Source organism: Tetrao urogallus (assembly GCF_951394365.1).
Source record: "Tetrao urogallus genome assembly, chromosome: 7".
NCBI classification, from domain to species: domain Eukaryota; kingdom Metazoa; phylum Chordata; class Aves; order Galliformes; family Phasianidae; genus Tetrao; species Tetrao urogallus.
The window spans coordinates 8,034,996-8,059,626 of NC_136820.1; the positions used below are offsets into that span (position 1 = coordinate 8,034,996).

General features: G+C 41.2%; 1 protein-coding gene across 1 annotated transcript; it reads right to left on the reverse strand.

Moving 5' to 3' along the window:
* Window positions 1-1,474: 1,474 nt before the first annotated feature.
* Window positions 1,475-23,397, reverse strand: CRTAP (cartilage associated protein; the record flags this gene model as incomplete). The annotated part of the gene is made up of 7 exons (XM_079538292.1): window positions 1,475-1,534; window positions 11,930-12,013; window positions 13,596-13,741; window positions 15,747-15,875; window positions 18,530-18,701; window positions 19,334-19,483; window positions 22,957-23,397. 7 exons carry the CDS (start codon window positions 23,395-23,397, stop codon window positions 1,475-1,477), a joined length of 1,182 nt encoding a protein of 393 aa, XP_079394418.1.
* Window positions 23,398-24,631: the final 1,234 nt, after the last annotated feature.

A 24,631-nucleotide genomic window follows, 5' to 3' on the forward strand; every position in this document is an offset into this window, starting at 1 on the left:
GAGCCTTAACAGATATTCAGCATGAGTCATTTATGCCCTTCTCTGGAGGTGTTCAAGGCCACATTGGATTTGGGCAACCTGATCTAGTGGAATAATGTTTCCCCAGCCATGACAGGGAGACTGAAATTAGATGGTCTTTATAATCCCTTCCAATCCAATGCATTTTATGATTCTATTACTGCTGTCACAGGCTAGAGGATGCCTTAACCTCATCCTGTGGATTTTCCTTCTTGCTCTCTGTAAATGCTCAGCAGAGCAGACACTATGCTTACGCACCATGTGTAAGCTACAGAAGCAACAACTCAGCAAGACAGTTCATGCTTACCTTTTCAAAAACGTAAAGCAGATGCTCTTTTGGCAATTCATGTTCACCCAACTGAATTTGGATTTAGCCATAAAGGCAATGAATGCCCACCTCCCCTTGATGTAAAGTAGGTTGAAACAACTTGTAGGACTTAATTAAAAATAAGGTTAATGTAAAGGATAAAATCATGGATCCTTTGAGGTCAGTGAGATTTCTGTTCTTCAGTACTCTTGGGCACTAACTATCTTCAACATATCTCTGGGGTGTAAAAGTACTTCTGCAGAGTACTATCATTTAGTTAATAAAAATGTCAGGAATACACCTAAAATTGACTCAGTCTCCACCTGTACTTATTTTTGAACGAAAAATAGTCCCAGCAGAATAAACAAAAATCCACGCAAACATTCTTCAAAAGAGGATTCTAAATACATAACTTAAAATTACATTACACAAGATTGGCCCCGCCTTGCACAGGAACCACAATTTGTTTCAACAGAAAGACTGGTAGGAAGTAGGAATTATTTATTGTTCAATTCTAAGTGACCTTACTTTCACGTGGAATTTCATTCAGTTTTAAGAAAGATCAAAAATGTTTATAGAATTCTTAAAGCAGTTTTTCAAAGCTCACCAGTTGTGCTTCATTAATCCTTTCAAGCTGTTTGAAGTCCTTGTTTGTTACCTTAACATCTGTGAGATGCACTGGGATTCAGTGTCACTTTATTTAATCATCACAGTCATATATAAATAATACAATTACATAGCTTAGAAAGTGTAGAAGAACTGTTATGTCATCCCTGGTTCATGATATGACAGAAGGTCTTCCAAATTTATCTGCACTGTTAAAGCATATGGCACAGCACTGGAACAAGAAATCTTAGTGTCAATCCAGAAAATAAGAATTGTCAGTTTTGTCGTGTTTGTGTAAAGAAAAGAAAGCTTGGGAGGAAAACTCATAAGCACCAATTCTGTAAAGGCACAGTGAAAATCCATGCTCATGAAAGAGCCGGTGCAGCACGGAGGTGGTATTTGAGGGGTAGATGTGATGTGTTTTGGAGAGTAAAGGAACAGTTTTGAGGTATATCTATCTGGAACTACGAGTGACCAAAAACAATAATAAGGCACAATAGTGAGCGTTCACTTTTGTAGAATACTTCATGGTGATTTCACTCATCAGGATTCATTCTTTTCTTCCATTTCTAACAACTCATCAAGGAATTCCACCACTTCACCCTAGAAAAGATTAAAATTAAGAAATAGGTTCACTGTGTACTCCAAAATGAGTAGTGTTTACCATTAAGACAAACTGTAATAACTAGTGTCACATAAACTGGTTTTTAACACTTTGATGTACTAGCACAACAAGCCTATAAAATGCAAATAAATGGCCAATACAGGTAAACCACACGTTCACTTACTTGCAAGGACATACAGACCTTAAAAGAAGAAAATGCTACACTCCACATTAAATCTTGTACTTTTTCAGGTATTTAAATAGACAACAAAATCCTCACATTTAGAAAGTATAAACATATAAATGTTTAAAGCACCTGTTAAATTAGGAATTTGAAGGATTAAAGAAATAGGAATTAGAAAAAATGTTGAAATACCATAAAAAATTGAAGCTTCAAAATTAAAGAGAAAGTGTTTTGTAAACCGTAATTATGACTTCGCATCTCTCTCCTTCAGCAGTTAATGTTCTTTGGTATGCCCTTCAAAATACACTTTCTCCATTTTCACCTGTGAACATTCACATTTTACTTCAGAGCAGCAAAAACACAGAGAACCACAGATACTAGAATGTTTTCCATCTTACAAACAATAATCTGCTTTTAAATTCAGTTCCATAATATTGCACTTACAACTTCCAACCTTCTCATACACTGTACCAACACAACGTAACAATCAAACTTAATTTCTTTAAACTGCTTTTGGCATAGTCACATACCACAGACTTTTCTTCCTGGGGTTAGCCAAAGTACCTTTGAGGATACTGTCCCCTCAGCTGGAGTTTACTGCCTTGCCAACCAAGCTACAGTAACTGAGCTACATCTCGTAGCCCAAGGTCACACCTTGAGCACTGGTTGAAAGAGCTGACTGTGAACATGCAGCAGCACCTAAGACTGCACAAAACTGACCGCAGCAGCTCATCTGCCTGCACCCTCAGAAATAGCGGTGTTTTCTTATTTCCTCTCCATGCACAGTTCAGGCACACTGATGCCTCAGCTTGTACATATTTTCACTTTTTGATACAACTGCAATGCTGTGCTGTAAGAGAGACACAAATGGTCAGCTTTGAATTTCCAATCTTTTATTCTAATAACTACAGTGCTGTGTTAAAATGTTGTAATTTAAATTATGGCTTAAAAATCCAGTCTGTCCTTTCTTGACATAATCCTCTGTGTTTTAGGAAGGTTACAATATGTAATTTAGCCTTTTTCCAGAACAAGTAGCAACTTTCTGATAGGAAAAAAAAAAAAATTAGATGTCTGATCAATCCTTACTCTCAGATTAAAAAAAAAATCAGAATTTAAAACAGTTGTGTTGAAAGAAAGTCAGCCTTGTTGGATTGCTCACTTTCATACCCCCTTCACCACTCAAGTCTGAGTCTCTGTCAACTCTACCAGGTTTTGGAGTCTGGTTAATGAAGGCTGCAAACAGTAATTTGTAACCTTAATTAAATTTTAAGCACGTTTCTATCTTGGAAGGTATTCGTTAGCAGAACAGCACCTTCCAGATACGTGCGGTTTCAGACTCAAAAGTTAACTGCTCTGTTTTGTGATAAGGAAAGAGCATTCTGTTTGAGGACAGTGAAAATAACAGGAAGAAATAGAGAAATTCTGTATTTTGACTACAGAAAAATTTGCATTATGGACGTGGTGGTTAAAAATACTAACAGCACATTTTTCAGACGTGGCCAGCAAGGAGAGAAATAATAAGAACCAAGCAAACAAACAACAACAAAAAGAAATGAGAGGAAAGCCAGCGTAAGTAACTGCTGCTTTTGTTCCCCATTTCACAGTTCCATCTTAAAAGACTGTTGAGTTTTCACAACAGTGGTGGTTTTAGAAAGTCCTGAAGGATGGCAATTTATTTTGCTTTGAATTTATTCAAAACATCTAAATTTCCAGTTCAACAAAAACACAAGAAAAAATGCCAGAACTCTCATATTCTCTGCTTGTCTTCCTGATTGCAGGAAGTCTGGCTACTGGAAAACAGGAATTCAACATTTCTGCACGTTTTCTTTTGTTAGAAGTATTTGGATTGCCTAAGGAGCCCAATCACATGAGGAACTTAACACTGCTTCACAAATGCATATGAAGAAAATAGCCACATGGTCCAACAGTTACTATGTAAGCCTTTGAAACAAAGGTTCAGAGGACTTAAGGACAAGTTTTCTAGCACAACTTCTAAAATAGCAGGCATAAACATGTAGTCTTCAAGGACTACAGAGATGCAGTCCCCACTAACTATAAACTGAGTTACCAGATTAGGAATGCACTTATCTCCTTACAGGGCTCTCAAATGTAATTTGGACTGATTCTCTTACACCTCAGAATCACCATTTAATAAAAGAATAACAGATACTGAAAATGAATTCTTTGTTCAGTCTACCTGCAAAGGCAACTCTCAAAAAGCCTGAGAGACAGGGTGAAGGGAGTAAGCATCGGGCTGTATGATCTAGAATAAAGTATAAGGAAGACACTGAGATGTCAATACTGTGACTTTAGTAACTCAGTCATATGTGAACGTAATTCAATTTGAGATACTGTCACCTTCATCTGTAAGGGGGGATATTCCAGAAGACACAGGAGCTTGTATCACTTACGCAAGAGAAGGCTCTGTGGAGACCTTACTGCGGTCTTTCAGTGTATAAAGGGAATCTCCAAGAAACACCAGGATAGACTCTTTAATGGGGTGTGTAATGGTAAGACAAGGGGAAACAGTTTTAAATTAAAGAGTAGGTTTAGATTAGACATAAGAAATAAATTCTTAACTCGGAGAGTGGTGAGGCACTGGTATGGGCTGTCCAGAGAAGCTGTTGATGCTGCATCCCTGCAGATGTTCAAGGCCACACTGGATGGGGCGTTGGGCAGCCCATTCCAGTTGGAGAGGAGTCAGAACTAGATGGTCTTTAAGGTTTTTTCTAACCCAAACCATTCTATGATTCTATCCAGACATCTAATTTTTTTTTTTTTCTTCAGGCATGTTTTCAAACCAAGAAACTTGCAAGAGCCCAAAGTTTTAAATGTGAAAGGATGTTTAAAAAAAGAAAAGCTACACAGCAGTATTCGAAATAAACTTGCCTGAAATCTCCAGAGTATGAAAGTCATCTTTAAAAGTGGGTGTGATAAGTCCTTTCTGTCTAATGAGAATTTCTGAGGAGTAAAAGAATTTGAAACATAGCTAGAAGGTGAAAATAGTTGCTTAAGCAATAAGCATCCAGAAAATATGCTGTAATGCAATTTAATAATTGCCTGGATGTTGATTAGTTTTAAAAAGATGAATAATCGCTATCACAGTTAAAGACAAAAGGTGTAGTTGAAATATTTTTGCCTGCACTTCATAGTAAGAACGTAAAACATCCAGACATTGAGCATACTGTAGTTGGCATCCTGGTGAAAGGTGATAATACTACATCAGAAGAGTTTATCGCGTTGTTATGCTAACAGTTACGACCAGTTTTTGCTCCGTTAGCGCTCCCTTGACACTGCATCAAGCATTTTGCATGTCTGATGTCAGTAAATACTTCCTAGATGTTAATTCCAGGAGAAAAGCTCAATGGTATCCCAGGTTCCATCAGAAGAGGGGAGGCCAGCAGGTGTGGGAGGTGACTGTCTCCTTCTATTCTGCCCTTGTGAAGCCCCATCTGGAATACTGCATCCAGGTTTGGGGCCCCCTACACAGGAAGGATGTGGAGCTTTAGGAGAGGGTCCAGAGCAGGGCCATGAAGATGAAGGGGACCTGGGCAATATGATCTAGTACTTGATCTAGAGGTTGGCAGCACTGCCTGTGGCAGAGGGGTTGGAACCTGATGGTCCTTGAGGTCCCTTCCAACCTAAGCCATTCATGATTCTATGGCTCCAAGAAAAGCCACCTGGCTACTTTTATCTGATAACTTCACCTTAGCTTTCAGACCTGGAATCAGAAAATGATTCTCTGGTATGATTTAAGCATTCAGTGTGACAGACTTTTTCTTCCTACCTACCTACCTAAGAATCACAACAAATTCTACGTGTGAAGATGGCTGCAAAACTATAATTCTTCCTGCTGACAACTACTACAGGGAACACCAGCCATCCAGCTGTAATGCAGGTTATGTAAACGTACTGCTCAGACAGTGCTGATGCAAATCGAGGTTCTGCCCTTGATTGATGTGATGATACAGCGTGATGTAGCTGTGTGGCTGGTAGCTAGTAGGTCAATATGTGAATTCTGATTGAGCGTGGGGAAGGGCAGATTTTGCTGCTGATAAGTACTTAGCTGATCATTAGGCAGTTTACCACTGGAGATGACATATGCAGACGGCTTAGTCCACTCCTGAGAAGCACACCTTTATTGTGAGTTGTCCCCTCGTCCAGTCCCTGCCTCTAGCTTTGATCTGATGGCCAGAAGTATCTGCTGCAGGGGTGCGACTCTGTCAGCACTCCATGAGCTACCAACCTGCATGACAAACCTCTTCCCTCTCTCCAACCAGGGTCTATCAGCAAAGTGGGAATGACAAGAGGAATGCATGGGAAAAGATGGACAGGTATAGCCTGAAATATGGGAGGATACTGAGTAGCAGCAGGGGAATGTTCCCAGGCAGGTGTGAGTGGTAGGAAGAATCAGACAAGCTGATCAACTGGAGCTTCCAGTTAGCTGTTAGATATGCAGATTGAGTGCCCTTGGCTTAGAGAAACAACTGGACAGAGGCTCAAACAGAAAGAACAAATTTTGCACTATAGTAATTCAAGGTCTTACAGCGGGTAAATGAATAGGTGGATAATAATAAATAATAGTTTTTAAAAAAAAATCTTGGTTAATGCTATACAAGCTAAGCCAGGCTACCAAGACTGGCACACTAGCTATTCTAAGAAAAGCTAAAGCATTTGAAAAAGTGAGTCCTAAAAAGGAGGAAAAATGCAGACCTCCTCACTACCACAAGCTGAGTGTCCAACACCAAGGCATGCATTTGGGCCAGGGGTTGTTACTGACCCTTTCTTAGGCAATATTAAGTGCTGCACTCACACACAAAAAACACAACCTTTTAGAAGAACCATCTGTATCTTGGAGATTACTTGCCAGCTATTAAAATAAACAGCAAAGAGGAAAAGCTCCCAATACGTGGCTCAGTTATAGCCCAGTTGAGACTGGTGGTCAAGCACCAACTTTTCTTTTGCCAGCTGCATTTTAAAAATAGAAGCAACCAGTTGTTGTAGCAGTGTCTGTACTGCTCACTGACAGGCCCAGATGCTTGGCCCTTGGTTGCCAAGACTAAGTAAGCACTGCCTTCTGCATAGCAAATATTAATCATTCATAGGCCCTTGCCTCTAAATACAATCTTTCCTGTCCTTTCTCAGTGCGGACTGGAAAAGTTCTGGGAAAAATAGCTTTCATGTGACAACCCACACTTTCCTCGCAGATTAGCTGATGGCATTTTGTATAGGGATTCCATATGTAGTGCAGTGCAATAGCCTGTTCCTTAGGGAAGTAACAGAGTATTAACATAATAGCTTCCTAGAATGAGTTAAGATCTACAGAAAAATACTGTTATGGACATAAACTCATGCCTGACTGGTATCAGTGGACGAGAAAGGAAAAGCCTTTATTCTCACCACTCTCAGAAACTGAGACTGAAGAGACAATATGCAGAGAAAGAATTGCCTAGATCTCTGTTTCCTTATCATCTATGGCCTAAAAGGAAAATACTTATCTGACAAAAGATCCCCCGAGTGTCTTTCCCAGCCAAAAAAAAATTGGATTTGGCAAAAGTTGGAAAATAGTAACTACTGAAAACTTGTTAGTGAGACTAACGAATTTGATTCTCTTATGTATCAGGTGTAGGTGTCTATGTTATGGTAGCAGGAAAGTTTCTCTGTGACAAGAGGCCAGGGGCTGCCCTGGAAGTCAGGAATAAGTATCCTCAAACTCCCTAACTAATTTGAGTAATTAATGAGAACAGCAACACAGTTAAATTCACAAAGACCAGCAGATTTTGTCCTTTTTTCTTAAGTCTTCAAGGACAAATAACTATTTTGCAAGAGGAAAGACAAAGGTTTGATATGGTTGACTGTGGAAGATGTGCTTTACAGGCCTGAGGGATGCTGTAAACTCATAGCATGTAGCCAACCAGCTCTTGATATTTTGGATGGAGCATTATTTCAGGATAACAGTAATGCATGTGTCAATAAGTGGCTCAGCCGTGGTGCCTGAAAGGTTTATTCAGCCTTCAATCACGAAAAAGTTCCTTGATCTAACCTTCAGTTAAAACACGAGAGTTCAGTGTAACCACTTTCCAGGTTCTCTGTGAGCACTAAAGGCCAGACTTGACATTCCTTGCATTCTAGCAGGGAAAAAAACCCCTCAATTATTTGCTCAGAAAAATAATTTGGCCCTTAACTTGTTTATATTTCAGATGCTCAGTCAACAGTTTGACCCACTGTCATATGCTTTTAGTGATTTTTTTTTTTTAATTTTAAAAGAACTTAGTTATTCCCTATATCTGTGTTAACTGCTTCTTTCAAATATTTTTCCATTTCATTTTTTATTGCATATTCTGAACATAAATTGTTCTCTCCCGATATATTGTAGGAGACTGCAGTACACTGCAGTGATTACAATATTTTACAGTAATCTAATAAGCGTGCTTTCCTCTTAACATTTTTGTTATGCCTATAAAACATGAGTCAATTCAATTTCAAAGCAACTAAAAAACACTGCTCCTGCTGCACTGAAAACAAAAGTCTTCTAGTGGCTTTGTTTCTAAACTCAGCTTATGCTCTTTTTGCCACTTTCTTTTGTACACAGAGCCTTAAGCAAATTGATGCAGGTAGAAGTTCTTCTCAATTTCTTATCTAATCCTGCCACTTAAGCCCTAATAAGCTTCCCATTGTAGGTGATTTAAATGGAAGGAGAAATGACTTAGACTGCAGTGTAATTTCAGTGGTAAAACAGCAAGAGGGAAAAGGCACTTCTGAAGAGAGAGGGCATAGGGCAGGATCTCCAATAGAAAATGACGATGAAAAATAATCTCTTTTTTTTCTTTAAAAACTGATATTGAACAGGGACCATAACAATCTCAGTTAACTACTACTTCTCTCTTAAACAGCTGCCACCGGCTTTTGTCAGTGGAGCCACGCTGTTGTAGCTGTGTAGGTCTGAGGTCAGGGCAGGGTTTATACATCCACATTTACAACTTGCTGTTACGAGCACACTTGTATAAATCATTTGAAAATATATAAAATGTGAGTTAATAAAGCAAAAAATATGTTGTGATTTCTGATCAGTGATTTCTGAACAGAAAAATAGGCTGAATTCAGATTATAATTTGCAACCACTAGTCTACTGGGCACTCCTGCCTTGATGCTATTCCATATCTTTCCATCACTCATTAGTTCAACACTCACACTCCTCTGCATCATATCTAGGCATGAAACATCTAAGTCTCAGCTGTTGTGCAGGTGGAAGGGCACACGATCAACAATGAAGAAGAGCAGGATGCCAAAAAGAAAGAAAGAAAAAAAACACAACAAATGGACCAGGGCTGCCAACAATTTTTCACCTACTGATTATGTACTGAAAGAAAAATGACACTATTGGATCATCTCAGCCAAATATTTGTGGTTCCTATGTAATTTTGAATAGGTAAGTAGCTATCCCTGAAAAAAAAAACCCAAGTCCTCAAGAACACTGAATCTATGCGCCAGAAACTTGTCTCCTGTAATTAGTGTAATGTTGAAGTTATATCTGCACTAGCTGAATATCTGGCTCTTTTTGTTATTTAATGGCTCATTTTGTTATTTACATCTGTGCAGTACTGGGAGTTAAAACTATTAGAGCTTTTATGTGTTACACAACTGAGCAGAAATCAAGAAGCTTGATTATCCATGGGCAACTAAGATGACAACACCGTGTAATGCTCTGTTAGCTTCGCTGTGGAAAACTCTTTAAGGATATTTAATAATTACTTTTAAGAAAAAATTATTTGTTGGTGCTAATATTCTCTGTCACCTCTACTGTGTTAAATGTTTGAACTAAAGTTTTTCATTTCCTTGTGGAAAAACATTAATAAAGTAACACGAACAGGACAGTATTTCTTGTAGCGTCATATGCAAAAATCATTACTATGTGTTCCAGCCTCTGTCATTATTGCCATGTATTACTGGAAGAAGCCACGAGCTCTCGCTTGCTTTGCTAATGGGATTTAAAAAGACCCACGGATGATCTGAAATATAGGGGCACTGTTAAGTTTGAATAAAGTAAGATTCTCCATTTAAGAATAAGGACATACATAAAGAGATCCTTTAGCTTCACTCAAAGAAAGAGAATGTTTTTTTTCCTTTGATTATTTCATAGGTTTGTTGGCCCACCAGCAACACAGAGCCCACAGACAGCAAAGATGGAGCATAGAAACTCACAAAAGGCACAGTCTATGGATTAAGTGGCTTGAAAGAACTGCATCCACTAGAAACAGAGGTTGCCTCCCTCCTTGACAATTTTTAATAAAGCTTTTACTGTAACACTTTATCTGAGTTTTTCATCAGTTTTCTGCATTCCCATGGAATAAACTTTTCTATCTGTGCCAGCAGAAATATTAAAAAATATTCCATTTATACTACCGTGCCCTGCCCACGCAGCAAAAACTACAAGGTAGTGATTTTATCTCTGTGCTATTCCTGCTCTGTCTGGACTCCCTGGAAGGCTCCTGCAGCCAAGAAGAAGCTTTGGTAGCCAGGGATTTATGAGTTCACTACCAAAACCCAGAGCCAAGCCAGAGGCATGGACAGCCTCCATCTCTCCTAGGTTCTTCGGTCCTGTTAAGGGAGAGCACAGAAGCCCTTCAGCTTTTCTTCAGGAAATGAAAACGATAATTTTTCTAATATGAAGAGTGTGAGGTAAGGATGTAGGTGGCACGGCCAGACCTGCTAATTCTGTTTGTTTAGCCCAAATGTAGCCCAGGTAATGACACTTCCTTGACACTTCCCCAGATGTTTAACTGACGTTTCCACCGTACAGCCCTTCTGTAGACTGCAAGGTCATTTATTATTGCACTCATGAAATGGACTACAGGAACCAAAGCCAACAAACTTTTTTTTTTCCTTGTATTAAAAGCTTGAGATTGAAGACTGTGTTTATAATTCCCTCTTCTAACAACATACAGGGAAAGTCTTCAAAATAGACCGCATTCCTCCTTCCTTAATTACTCATCCCTTTGTTTTGGAGCAGCAGATGTGAAAGAAGGAAAAAATTACAAATGAAGTTTATGTCTACCATAAGAAAACATTATGAACATAGCAGAGTGTTTGCCCAAAACAACAAGGGAATATAAAAAAGCACTCAAGAATTTACACACCCTGATTGGAAACCCACATAGACTAGTTCTCATCTAAGCTTAACCATATAATGAGAATATTAAACTGTCCTTCAGAGACATTTATTATAATGGAAAGACTTAGCAGTCTTCCTATCATCTCATAACCTTGTAATGGAATTTTACATAAAGAGTTGTTTTCAGGTCACCAGCATACTGAAGGCAGTATAGACATATTATTACTTCTCCCCTATGAAATATTATCTCTACCTATGTGCTGGATAAAATAAAAAGTGAAAACATGATAAAATTTTATAACATAAACCGTTTCTTTTCTTTTTGATTGTAACTAAAAAACACTGTAGCATTGTTCACAAGTATACTGCCCCATGCCATGACTGAACACACTGCTTTGGCAATGCCAGCAGTGAAGTATTTAATCATTTAAACATTTTTTAAACATTAAAATGAAAGGTACTGAAAACAAAACAAGATGCAACTCAAATTCATGACATACTTGAACTGATGGAGACAAAGAAATGATCTTTCAACAGTTTTAACTACCTTTTCCACACAAGAAAACCACTTAACAAGTTTCAAGCCTAATATTAGTCACTATATGTTACTGGGCCATGAATTCCAACCATTTCAGATGCAAGACTGGGTAACCAAAATGTTACAGTGAAAAAGAAAATAAGGGGTAACAGGACATCCCTGTGATAAAATGATAGGTAGGGACTTCTGGACAAAATGATGAGGATTTTAAAATGTACCTTAAACAATGTTTCAGGAAGAAAAAGAAAAATGTTTGGTTTAAATACACATACGACTTCTCTGCCCCCTGGTGTTATAGCTTGCAAAATTAATTTCCTTTTGGGGGCTGAGTGCATTATAATTACCCTTGCTTTAAAATGTGATGTGAGTGGTCTACTGCTCTTTGGGTTTGTTTCCTGTATTCATTCACAAAAGAAAAAATTATGATAAACTGGTCACAGTTACCAGAACAACTTCTCTACAGCACAGAAAGCCTGGATTTCTAATTACTTATTTTAATGTAATTACTGTTATTCGGGTTTGGCTTTTTCAAATCACGATTTTCTGTCTAGAAAACTCACCTCATCATCATCCATTAGATGTTCCTTTGCAAATTCATACATTTCCAACTGGAGTGTGGTTATGTTGTGATATCTAACTGCATCCTACAGAAAAAAATATATATTAAATTTCCATGTTACTTGAAGGTAGTAAGACGGAGGAGTGTCATCACATGTCATCTAGAACTATTCAAGTGAAGCTAGACCCAGATTTAGCAGAAGGCAGGTCTCAGAGGATTTAAAATGTTTGAGAAAGGAAACAGCAGAACAGCATACAGCATATCCAATGTCTTCTGCGGATCCTACTAAGCGTAAGCTCCACCGGTGTGAGAAGAACAAAGCACTCTCCTATTTCTCATGTTTCAAAGCATTGGCGAGCCTGAGGATAAGGAATGAGACTGCCAGAGCCAAGCAGCAAGCAGCCTGCGCCTGCATTCCAGTGGGCTTTGGATATGAGAAAGCTTCCATCTCCTTATGCGCTGGCATAAGGCGGCAGGCAGTTCTGGGAAAAAGAGACACTGAGGTATTTTGCATTGTAACGACTCACCATCCCAGCCCGTCTGGGAGTGGGAAATTCTGTATGGTCATCTACCTACCTGTCCCTCAGTTCCCTGGGTGTTTGCCTGGACAGCACAGGGTAGCTGTCACTCTCAGAACTGTGAATACCGCCAGTAATATAATTTGACTATTCCATTTAATTCTTTTCAGGGAGGAAAACAGGAGATTTTCCCTTCCACAAGGACATCTGAAGCTCAGAGTTAAATGCTGCTGTCACTCTGGTACCACTTTGTGAAAATAAACCTGAGACATGGTTTTCATGGCAAGTGATTAGGACAGCAAGCAACTTCTTTTCTTAGCAAGACAGATCAAAGTACAAGAAAATACAGCTGTATACATTTGATATTTAATATTTAAAAATTAAATTATCTGTAGCCCCAACTCCTGAGAAGTTATCAATGAAACATTCACAGTTACTGTGTAGGGCCCTTGTTCTGTCCTTTCTGCACATGGACGCCAAATCTGTTTGTGGTCTGCAGTTTTAAACTGCTGCTACCCCTCACTCCCACCAACGTCAAATATTGTCTCCAGTATGGTTACAAAGCACAGTTTTGTTCCCAACAACAGCAGCAAAAGAATGGTCTCTTTCCTGCATGAACTCAGACTCACAGCTGCTGCCTGAAAGAACCAAATGCATTTTCTCTGTATTCTGTTTCTGCTAGTCCTGCAGCACAGCCTTGGTTTCCAGCATGAGAATAAGGTGTGTTGCACATAACCTGACAGCTGCCCACAAACAAAAAATGCTTAACAGATGGAGTGGTATTTTTTACTTGAGCTGGCTGGCCTAAGAGGAAGGAAAGCATTATCAAATTATTTCATTAATTATTATATTCATTACCAAATTATTACAACTTATAAGGTATACATATGAATTGCTCTGCAGCGTTGCTACAGATAAAGCAAGTCACCTAAGCAATGCACAGATATATGAGCTTAATGCCACACTGAGGGGTGCCTTTGGGCCAGCACTGGTCTCAGTGACTCAGGTGTCTGAACAAGCAACTCGGGAAGGACGACTTGATCATCAGCCTAAAGGGTGCCTGCTGTTGATGCAGCTTGGATAACTTAAATGACTCTTACATGGGGAAGTCATGCCCTAAGAAAAAGAAAAGGCACTAAATTCACTTACTGATCTGGGCTGAAAATCCTCTTCTTGAAGTCCCCATTTGTCTTTGTGGTATTGATAATAGACCATGTTCTGTTTCATTACTTCATCTTTCTGGTCAAATAGAAGGTAACTAGCAGCACAAGAGGCTGCATTCTTCATGTCATTCACTAATTAATAGACAGAGAAACAAATCCACACGAGGTAAATAAACAAAAACACATTGCCACCTTTCCACCATCTGCATTAAACATATATTAAAAAAAAATGTTTCCAAGGCAGAATATGCTATTTTTATGTTATGAAACAGGTAAGGTCATGATTCAGAAATGGAGATTTACCTGACAAAAGCTTATGGCTACAGGAGTCAGATCATGAACGAGAGCAATTCAAATTACTTGGCTTCCCTAAGAACTACCTTCTTCTTTGTAGGGAAAATGGGGATAACTTATCATTAACACAGAAGATAGTTTTCCTATGGCCTTATTTTTTCATGGTGGTTTTCTAAGATAATCCTAACCATCTCCCAGCTACAGAACCAGTGAGGCATCAACCCACAGCTTGGAGATGCCTACTGTGGGACTTCTTAAAGAAACAAATAAACAAATTTTAAAAAATCCACTTCATTTTACTTGGATTGACAAAGATGGAAGAGTCAATATTTGTAGGCAAAAAACATGCAAAAGTCATTAATGGTTTGGCTGTATATGGCTGGCTATGCCTTTCCCTTGGTGCTGGAGCCTGGAAGAGCAGCACTAAGGGCTAAATATATTCTTAACAGTGCAGGAAGTTCCTCAAAAAACCACAAAATTAATTGAATAACGTACTTATTAAAATGAATAAGCACTGAGCACCAGAACACTATCACTTCTGTTTGTTATGTGGTCCTCTCTTTAAAATGCATGTAGCCTCATGTGCTCTATTCTAATGAGAGTATGAGAATCCACTAGGAAAAAGAGAATGGTATGAAATACTCTGCAGGTTTGTCTCTGGAAGAAATTCTGAATAATAAACTGAGAATTTAGTATTCATTCAGTAGGTACTGCTTTGTTAAATGTGTTACCTTGAGGTCACAATCTTTCTTACTAAAGGAACTGGGTCTGTTCAGTCTGGGGAAAAGGAGGCTGAGGGGAGACCTTATTGCTCTCTTCTGAAAGGTGCTTACAGTGAGAGCAGGGCTGGTCTCTTCTCACTGGTGACAGGACGAGGGGAAATGGCCTCAAGTTGTACCAGGGTAAGTTTAGGTTGGATATCAGGAAAAACTTCTTTACAAAAAGGGTTGTTAAGCACTGGAATGGGCTCCGTAGGGAGATGGTTGAGTCACCATCCTTGCATGTGTTTAAAAACCATTTGGATGTGGTGCTCAGGGACATGATTTAGTGCAGGGTTGTTAGAGTTTGGGTAGTATGGTTAGGTTGTGGTTGGACTTGATGATCTTTAAGGTCTTTTCCAAACTGAGTGATTCTAAGATTCTATGATTCTCTCTTAATGAATAAGTAAGAAATTTAAGAATAAAGTTCTTGTTAGAAGTTCAGCTGCTTAACCATGTGGGTCCAAAAGCTTGGTCACCTCTTTTTTATTTCCACATACGTGTATAGAATCCATCAGTGCCACTGCATGCGTTCTAGTGTATAGGAAATGGCTGACACTATTTACCCTAAGTTGTCATATTATGAGTTGCTTCATAAAGGTGTAAGAGCTGGTGTATTACATATTTTATCATAAAATACATATGGTGAACATTTAATGTTTATATGAAATTCTGAAAAGTGCAAGTAAATTGTGCTGGCAGCAGGTACAGAATGAGGGGTGGTGATGTGTCAGATCACACTTGCTCTGTAACTGTCACAACTTTCCAGCACTCAAGTGGAGATCAGTCACAAGCAAAAATATTTTAAAACAAACGGACTTGTCTGGGCAGAATTCAACCTCTATGTTTAGAAATTCACTTTATCATGAACAATTTTATGATCCAGGGATCCATCATGCTCATCTCCCATGTCTACAGTTATATACTGAGAAAAAGATATGGAGCATCTCAGACTTACAGCCCCAGCACAGGCAAAAATGCAGATTATGGAGATCACTATTTATTTCCAAACCATAAAAAGACAAGGAATGGAAGCTCTCCCACATCATCCCAACGTTATTTAAGTCCATTAAGTCACTACTTACATTTATAATACGCAAACTGTAAGTAATGGTACATGGTGGCCACAAATTTCTCAACAACAAAGCCTCCTATAATGGGTGTCAGATTACTTTCACACTGCACTTTGCATGCAAGGACTTCAACATAATGATCTAGAAGGAAGAAAACAGCAACATGGGATATAAGTAGAACACACTGTTACAACCCTTCCCAGTAGCTACCCATCAAAATTTGGCCTTATAATGTTTAAGTCCTGCGCATCTGAAGCTTGCTGCTTGGAATTACTGAAGTACATCTCCAGTGCTGGCATTCAGCCCTTCTGGTAAAATCAGTAGGATCAGCATTTCAAGGATATCAAAACTACAATTCCAGAGAACTGAGCAGTTAGGTTTCACTGACACCTACAGGCAGTCTGTGGTGCTAGGTTTTATACAAAGCATTGTGGAGTACAGTGTTATTAGCAAACTATGAAATGAGCAATGGTATTTCTGAAAGCCTTTGTAATTAAACTGAATTACTGCATAATTAAGGTCTGCCTTAGTACAGTGGTATCACAGAGAAAGACACCAGCTGATTGCAAAATAAACCTCTAGAGATGGCTGCATTTCATGCCAGATGTTTGGATGTTCTAAAAGACGTGGATATGCTGCACGCTACAGAAAAACTTTAATCCAAAAAGGTTTAAGGTTACATGCTTTCCCAGTCTGAAAAACTAGGTACGATGGGGTGGGGCTAGAAGTGATTTTATCTTCAATATCTGGTCATGAACCAGCAGTGTGCCCTTGTGGCCAAAAAAGGCCAATGGCCTTTAAAAGTGTGGCAAGCAGGTTGAGAGAGGTAATCCTCCCCCTTTACTCTGCCCTTGTAAGCCTCATCTGGAGTACTGTGTCCAGTTCTGGGCTCCCCAGTACAAAAAAGACAGGGATTTCTTGGGAAGAGTCCAGCGGAGGGCCACAAAGATGGTGAAGGGCCTGGAGCATCTCCACTATGAAGAAAGGCTGAGTGAACTGGGTCTGTTCAGCCTTGAGAAAAGAAGACTGAGAGGGGACCTGATCCAGGTCTATAAATATCTAAGGTGTGGGAGGCAGAATGGCGAGGCTGGACTCTTTAAAGTGGTGAGTGGAGACAGGACAAGGGGAAACAGCCAGAAACTGCAGCATAGGAAGTTCAGCACAGATGCGCACAAGAACTTCTTTACAGTGAGGTGACGGAGCACTGGAACAGGCTGCCCAGGGAGGCTGTGGAGTCTCCTTCTCTGGAGAAGTTCAAGACCCACCTGGACAACACCTACTTGTGCGACCTGGTGTAGGGAACCTGCTTTGGGAGGGGGGTTGGACACGATGATCTCTGGAGGTTCCTTCCAACCCTTACAATTCTGTGATTCTGTGATTCAAGAAAATACCTCCCAAGAAAGCTTTCCATCAAAGAATTCCATTTTCAGGACATACATACAGTATTTGAAACTGCCCACATCATGCAGTACTTCTACCTTTCTGTCTCACCACTACTGCTGGAACAGTCTTTTCCTTCCTTCCATGAAGGAAGAGCACTGACAGTAAGTGCTAGTCATAAATGAGCACTGACAAATATACAGACATCCTTTACAGTGGTTTGGAGGTGATCCAAACCACGGGGGGTGTTTCATGGTTTAATGTTGTATGGGAACTGCTGAATCACGGCCTGAAGAACCTCTGATGACCACCTGAGGCGAGCATTGAGTCAGCCCTGGGAGCACAGATGAAGGCAATTCACCTGTGCTGCTGGAAGGGGTGGAGCCTGGCTGCACCTCTCCTAGACCCAGTTAAGAGCTGACTGCTGGCGGGAAGGATCTCTTCTGGAGATCCCTCCTTTGGAGCTTTACAGTGAGCCCAGGACAAGGGTAAGCACTCTATCTATTCTTTCTTTGGTGTAATAACCTGCTTAGCCAAACTCTCTTATATTTCATAATTGTAACATCTGTATATTCATTGATTATAAACTGTTAATTCATTTTCCTCCACTCCTTATCTACTTTTCTGGGCACTTGCCACCTTTGCTGAAGTAATGCTTGAGGAAGCAGTAGCTATTCCATATTAGCAGTACAGGTAGATATTCACTACTCTGAGATACCATGGAGCTGCCCTTTCTTTAAATTTCTTTACAAAGCATGCAGGCATTCTTCACACAAACGCTGTCAGCAGCACTCAGCTCAGTGCACTGGAGAAATGCCTTCTTTCATTACCAAAGTGCACGGGAAATATGCATGTGCTATTCTGACACCTAAAAGAGGAGGCACTGCTTTCTCATTAAAAAGCAATATTTTTTTAAGCTACGCTCTCAGGAAATCTCATTTGCTAGAAAACTTTCCATTTACTGAAGGAAAGATAAAAAATAACTAACTGAAACTTGATGCACACTTTTTTCGTAAGTATGACAAAACAGATTTTGAAGACTAATCGCTGAGCATCAGAGACAAATTGATATTGAAATTATGGTCAAGAGGTCTGTCTGCTTAGCAGTTCCTAGCTGGCTGGAACAGATGTTACTTACATGTGTGTGTTATCCTGACACTCTTGATTTCCAAGTTAATGTAAGAACTGTTTCAATTTTCTGACAACGCTCACTTACGTTACTAAGCAGAAAAGTAAACCACAATTCAAACATTTTTCAGTGAATCTAATAACCTCACATTGGCCCAAACTAAACAGGGGGCACCATGAGCAGCTTCCATTGCAAACTAAGGAAGGAGGACTTAGGCAGCTGATCCTATAGATGAAACTGAATATACTTTCAGGACTTCTTTCTTGACTGTTTCCTAAGTACTCACCTGCAATGGAGAGATAGAAGTCTTTAAAATCTTTAATCTCTCGGGAGCCTTCACAGGCTGCTATACAGTCATCGTAGGCTTTGAAGAAATCAGGAAGAGCCAGTTCCATATCTGAGATGGATGTTCTCCAGTTGTCACCATTGTATGCTCTCACAGCCCTGACAAAGAGATTCTGAAAAATCGGCAGGAATGAACTACCAGTAAGTGACCTGTGGAAAGCTGTGTGTAAATTCAAATACAGTAAGTGGTATCTCAGCATTTTTGAATTACTAGATAAGCTGTTATCCTATTAATATGAAACAGATGATGAACAGATTTTATCAGATATTTCCTATATAGTAGAGTATGCAGCTCCATTTTAGACAAACTGGAAAAGCCTGCTGGAAAAAGAGTGTGATTCCAAAGAGCATGTTTTGAGATGGTGATTTTCAGCAGTCTTAACATAAAAAAAAACAAAACAAACAAACAAAAACAAAACAAAAAAAAAAAAAACAATTTTAAGCTGTACCTCTGCAGCACTTGCAGCATTTGAATAACTCCATGTACTTGCTTAATTCCATTAGCTACCTGCATGTAGTAGCTTTCAAGTATGCCACTCCATGTCATTTGCTGTGACTTACGGAAAGTGAAAAGCAAATGATGTAAGAATTATTGCAGGCATTAAAAAAGAGGAACAGAGATGTCTGAAGTATCTAATAAGATAAAAAGGAGAGGTAGGAGCTGAGAACGTGTAAGTAAATTACATCTTCAAATCTCATGCAGTAATGGAATGGTTCCAAAAGACTGAACTGGGAATAAACACACCTCATAAGGCTTTGTCTCCAAGTCTTTAATGTGCTCCTCAGCATCAGGTATACTCTTATAGTAGGCCATATTTCTTTGCATCATTTCATCATCTGGATGCTTCAGAAGAAACGTGTGAGCTGCTGCAATAGCTTTTGGAAGATTATTAGCCTAAACATGAAAATAGGGGGAGAGAAGGGAGAGGGGGGAAAAAAATATAAGATTCCTGCAGGATCTCTATTTGCAAGCTTACCAGTGCTAAAAACACATTCTCAGCAGAGACAGTGGTACAGTGAAGCTGATACAATACTTCTCAGCTTACTACTAGCTGCACCACTATGAACACTTCATTCTTTTCTTTTTTTTTTTTTTTTTTTTTTTTTTAAAGGCTGTTATTGTTGCAAATAGTATAAATGACTGTAAGTCAAAAAGAACACTTCTGCCCTTCTCACTTCTCTGTTCATAAAGCTGACGATGCATAAAATTATATTGTTACTCATGTGTAGGATTAATCACACAGCAATTACTGATGCCCAAGTATGCAATCATCACTTACCTCCTCTCTGTGGTGTTTATGTAGCCTATTTGTCTAGCAGCATGCAAGACACTGCTATGATAATATACCATCCTGGAGCTGTTATGAAGTTAAACAGCAGGTACTTGTTCAATAACTGTTCTAATGTACTACATGATTTTTTTGTACTGGATTTTAAACTAAATTTAACCCCTGTATCAGAAGTATACATTACTCATATACATATTTACATCTACATTTGTATGTGTATTTTTAGTATTTTATGTAAGCATAACTTTCCAAATACATATCATATACACATTTATATAGAGTGTGACAGTGAAAGTAAAAGCCTTAAGTACTAGTGAAATGTTAAGCACTTCTCTTGTAAGCTGAGATCCAGATCAGTCCATCCAGCATAGGTGCTACTGAGTTCCATTAAACATCTGAAATAGCTTATGGCAGTGTATATATAAAACCATGAGGAAGAATTACAAGCATGTATGCACACATACACACTCACCCATTTGCATCCGTAAAAGGCAGCTTTTCATTTCAGAGGAAACCTGAGAGACTGTCACACCAGAAGAAACGCTCTGACCCTAAGATGAGCTCTCACTGCTGTGCTGCAGTAAGTACCAATGCAATGGGATCACACCAGTTGCATTTCCTGCTGTCCCCAAACTATGCACTTCTAGCCAGCCCACATGCTGCTGAATGCGCGGGGAAAGCACTTTCATCAAATACCCGAGTTCTCCCATGCTTAATGCTTTAACCCTATTTGCTGGGAAGCTTGCCAATCTCTCATTTTTGCTTGGTACATGATTTACTCTTGATTGTAACTTTCATGCTAAAAAAAGAAAGTGAGTGAGGGGAAAAAAAGAAAGCTGTGTAGAAACACACTCCTATGTAAACTCAGTGGCTACCAGGCAGCTCCCTCCAGAGGAGCAAAAGCAGCACAGGAACATCTGCTCCCGGGATCATCTAAGACGTGGCAGAATTTCACTCCTGAACCCACCTGAATAAATACGTGCTCGCTCAAAAAAAAATCCATGGAGTGTTTCTTTATGCCTTCTTTCTGTATTATATGTGATATTATGGAAGAAGAAGGAAGAAAGTGACACTCCCTTCTTCAGAAAGCCACCAGCCAAGAAAAAGTCCTCTGCAGGCAGCAGTTTGTATTTTTAGAAAGCCCATTCAGAGCTCTCCAAGTGAGCGATGAAAGCTCAAAGCTGGACTACAGTATAAAAACAAAGGCAATATAAATGACAGCACTGATCAGAGGTACACCAAATTGCTGTTCACAAACCTACTGCAAATGGGGCTGGAAAACAGCTTAAAGGCACACTCACATTCAAATCATTCACTCAGAAACAGTATATGGGAATTGTTTTTTTGCTCCATGACAGTTCCTGATGTGGTGCAATCATAGCCACGTTTGTATGTACTACAGGGGGAACAAATAAAGAAAGACAATAAATGGAAACATTTGTGGTGGTGTCATTTTGGTATACGGCTTTGAGAGTTAGCAGTGCCTGCCATTCAAAAGAAATGTCTCATTTGGTACCTTCTACTCTCCATGTGAAGAAACTAAAGCATACTAAGTTAAGTTCTTCTGTACAGCCTTTGGGGTAGCTTCAAATGCTCAGAACTAGGCTGGTGTGATGCTGCTCATCGTGTGATACTATGTGTGTATGGATACTGATCACTGGTGTTCTGTGAGACTGTTTCCCTGCTTTGGTTTATATAACTTGTGAAAATAATTTCAAATTTCCATATGGGAAAGACATTCCTACAAATATGACATAGCAACAGTTACTAAGATGTGTATGTTTTAAGCAAAGGTCGCAGAAGGAATGCACAAGCATACAATCTCATATAATGAATACTGGGCTACACCAGGACCAAATCCCTAAAAGAAATGGCAATCCATCCAAACAAAAGAGGTCAGCTTGTTTTCTTTCCTCACAGATACTGCATTTATTTGGAATGCAAGTGACAGCAAATTTGAGGGAATGGAATGAGGGCCCTGGTTTAGAGAACAAAAAATGAAAATGTGGAGTGGGAAAATAGAAATAGAATAGTGAAATAGATCCTGGTGGATCTTGTCATCCAGGAGGATGACAAGAAGCTAGAGAAACAAGAGTGAATGTGGTGGAAGTGGTGCTCCTAGTCCTAGGTGGCCCAAGAGCAAAAGGCAAATAACATTCCAGGGCTGGCATTAGTGCGACACTCCAGCAGCCACTTCTATAAAATCTATAGAATCATTAAGGTTGGGAAAGACCTCCACCATCATCTAGTCTAACCATCAGCCCATCATCACTACGATTGATAACCACATCCCTCCGTGCCACATCCACACAGTTCTTCTACATCTCCAGGGACGGTGACTCCACCACTTCCCTGGGCAGCCTGTCCCACCACCTCACCCCCACTTCCAAGAAGAAAAGTTTCCTCATATCCAACCTCAACCTCCCCTGGAACAACCTGACGCCATTCCCTCCCATCTTATCACTGTTACCTGGAAGAAGTTGACCCCCACTTCACCACAACCTGCTTTCAGGTGGTTGTAGAGATCATACAGTTCTCCCAAGCCTCCTCATCTCCAGACTGAACAATTCCAGTTCCCTCAGCCATTCTTCATAAGACTTGTGCTTTCGACCCTTCAACAGTTTTGCTTTATGCCTTCCTTTGGATGTAACAATGCCAAAGCAGCGCAGGCACTGTGCAAGCTACATGCTGGGGGCTGCTGTGACTGCAAGAATGGGACTAGCAGGGACTGAGCTAGAAACCTGGACATGCTGGAGGAGAGGAAGCAGAAATGAGTGCTCACAATAGCACAGTGGAGACTGAAAAGGTCTAAGGTAGGTTTTAAACTAAGTCATAAGAAAGTAATGCAGGTGGGAAGATTGGATAGCTGGGGGTAAGGAACAGCATGGCATTGGGATAAGGAGGCCGTCCAACACAGCTCGTCTTGATGAGAACCGGAGGTTAAAGCAGGGCTGCGCAGGATGAGTGATGAGGAAGGAGCTGGGCAGCACTACGTGGACACGCAGGCGTGTGACAGCGGTGACACGAGGCAGGTGTGAAGGCGGAGAGGAAGCCGGGGCGGCGCAAGGCCGGGCCTCACCTTGAAGTAGGCGAACTGCAGGTACTTGTAGGGCTCGCGGCGCTGGAACTCCTCGAGCAGCTCGCGGCCGGGCTGGGCCTGGCGGAAGGCGGGCAGCCCCTGCTTGCAGCGCCGCAGGCACTGCGCCCGCCGCAGCACCCCGGCCAGCAGGCGCAGCTCGGCCAGCTCCCCATCGGCGGGCGGCGGGGCGGCGGGCGGCACGGCGGAGCTGCAGTTGTGGTGGCAGAAGGCCTCGCTGTCGCGCAGCAGGCGGTACAGCCGTACGCTCACCTCCAGGTAGCTGACGCTCTCGGGCCAGTTCTCCGTGCTGTACTGGTCCAGGCCGTAGCGGTAGGCGGATTCCAGCGGCATCAGCTCGTCCCGCGGGAAGCTACGGAAGCTGTACCGCTCGAACTGCGCGACCGCCGTCGCCACAAGCGCCGCCAGCAGCGCCCGCCACATCGCTGTGCCTTGGGCCCGACCGGCACCACGTCGCCTCGGCGGGGAGAGACGGAGCGCAACGACGGGGCCGGGCGGGGCGGGCCGGGGGCGGGGGGCTGCGCGGCCGGGCGGGACCGCGTGTGGGAGGGAGGAACAGCCCGGTCTCGGAAGCTAAGCAGGGCTGGGGCCGGTTGGCGCACGGATGGGAAGCTGTACGGAATCTGCGCGTTCTGAAGGCGGTGTGCCTGAGAACTTTTCTGTTTTTCTCAGAATCGTGAAGATTGGAAATGACTGCTAAGATCTTCGAGTGCAAGCATCAGGCCACCACTACCACTATGTCCTTGAGTGCCACATCCATATGTTTCTTGAACACCTTTAGGGACAGTGACTCCATTCACCTCCCAGGGCAGCCTGTCCCAGCGCCTCACTGCTCTTTCAGAGAATTATTTTTTCCTCATATCCAATGCAAACCTCCCCTGGTGCAACTTAAGGCCATTCCCTCTTGTCCCTCTCCTCTCTATCGTCTCCCTGTCATGCATATAAAGCTTCACATACAACATGGAAATTGGCTGTGTGGTGCTAACAGATGTAAGACCATCTCCATTTGGTGCCAGCAGCATTACGGTACACTAGTGCTAGTGCTTCTGTGCAGAAATGCAGGCTGGGACAGGTGAAGGTGGGTGTAGGCAGCGTGGCCTTTCTGCCCAGTTAGAGCAACAGGGTCTTCCTGAAGCCCTCAGGCACTGGGGCATGTCCCTGGGCCCGATGGAGCTTGTGTGTGCTTGCAGGTGTTCCAGGAGGTGTGAGCGTGGGGAAAGTGACATGAAGATGGAGTAGGTGCAAAGTGGCTGGATGCTGCACAGAAGGAAAGGATCTGGGGGTGTTAGTTGGCAGCCAGCTGAACATGAGCCAGCAGTGTACCAGGAGGCCAGAAAGACCAATGGCATCCTGGCTTATATCAAAAGTGTGACCAGTGGGTCCAGGAAGGTGATTGTCCCCTGTACTCAGCCCTGGTGAGTGTTCAGTCTGGGGCCCCTCACTGCAAGAAGAACATTGAGGCCCTGGAGCAGGTACACAGAAGGGCAACAATGTTATGAAGGGTCTGGAGCACAAGTCTTTCAGGGAGCAGGTGATAGAACAGGGATTGTTCAGTCTGGAGATGAGGAGGCTCAGGGGGGACCTGTATGATCTCTACAACCACCTGAAAGCAAGTTGTGGTGAAGTGGGGGTCAACCTGTTCTCCCAGGTAACAGTG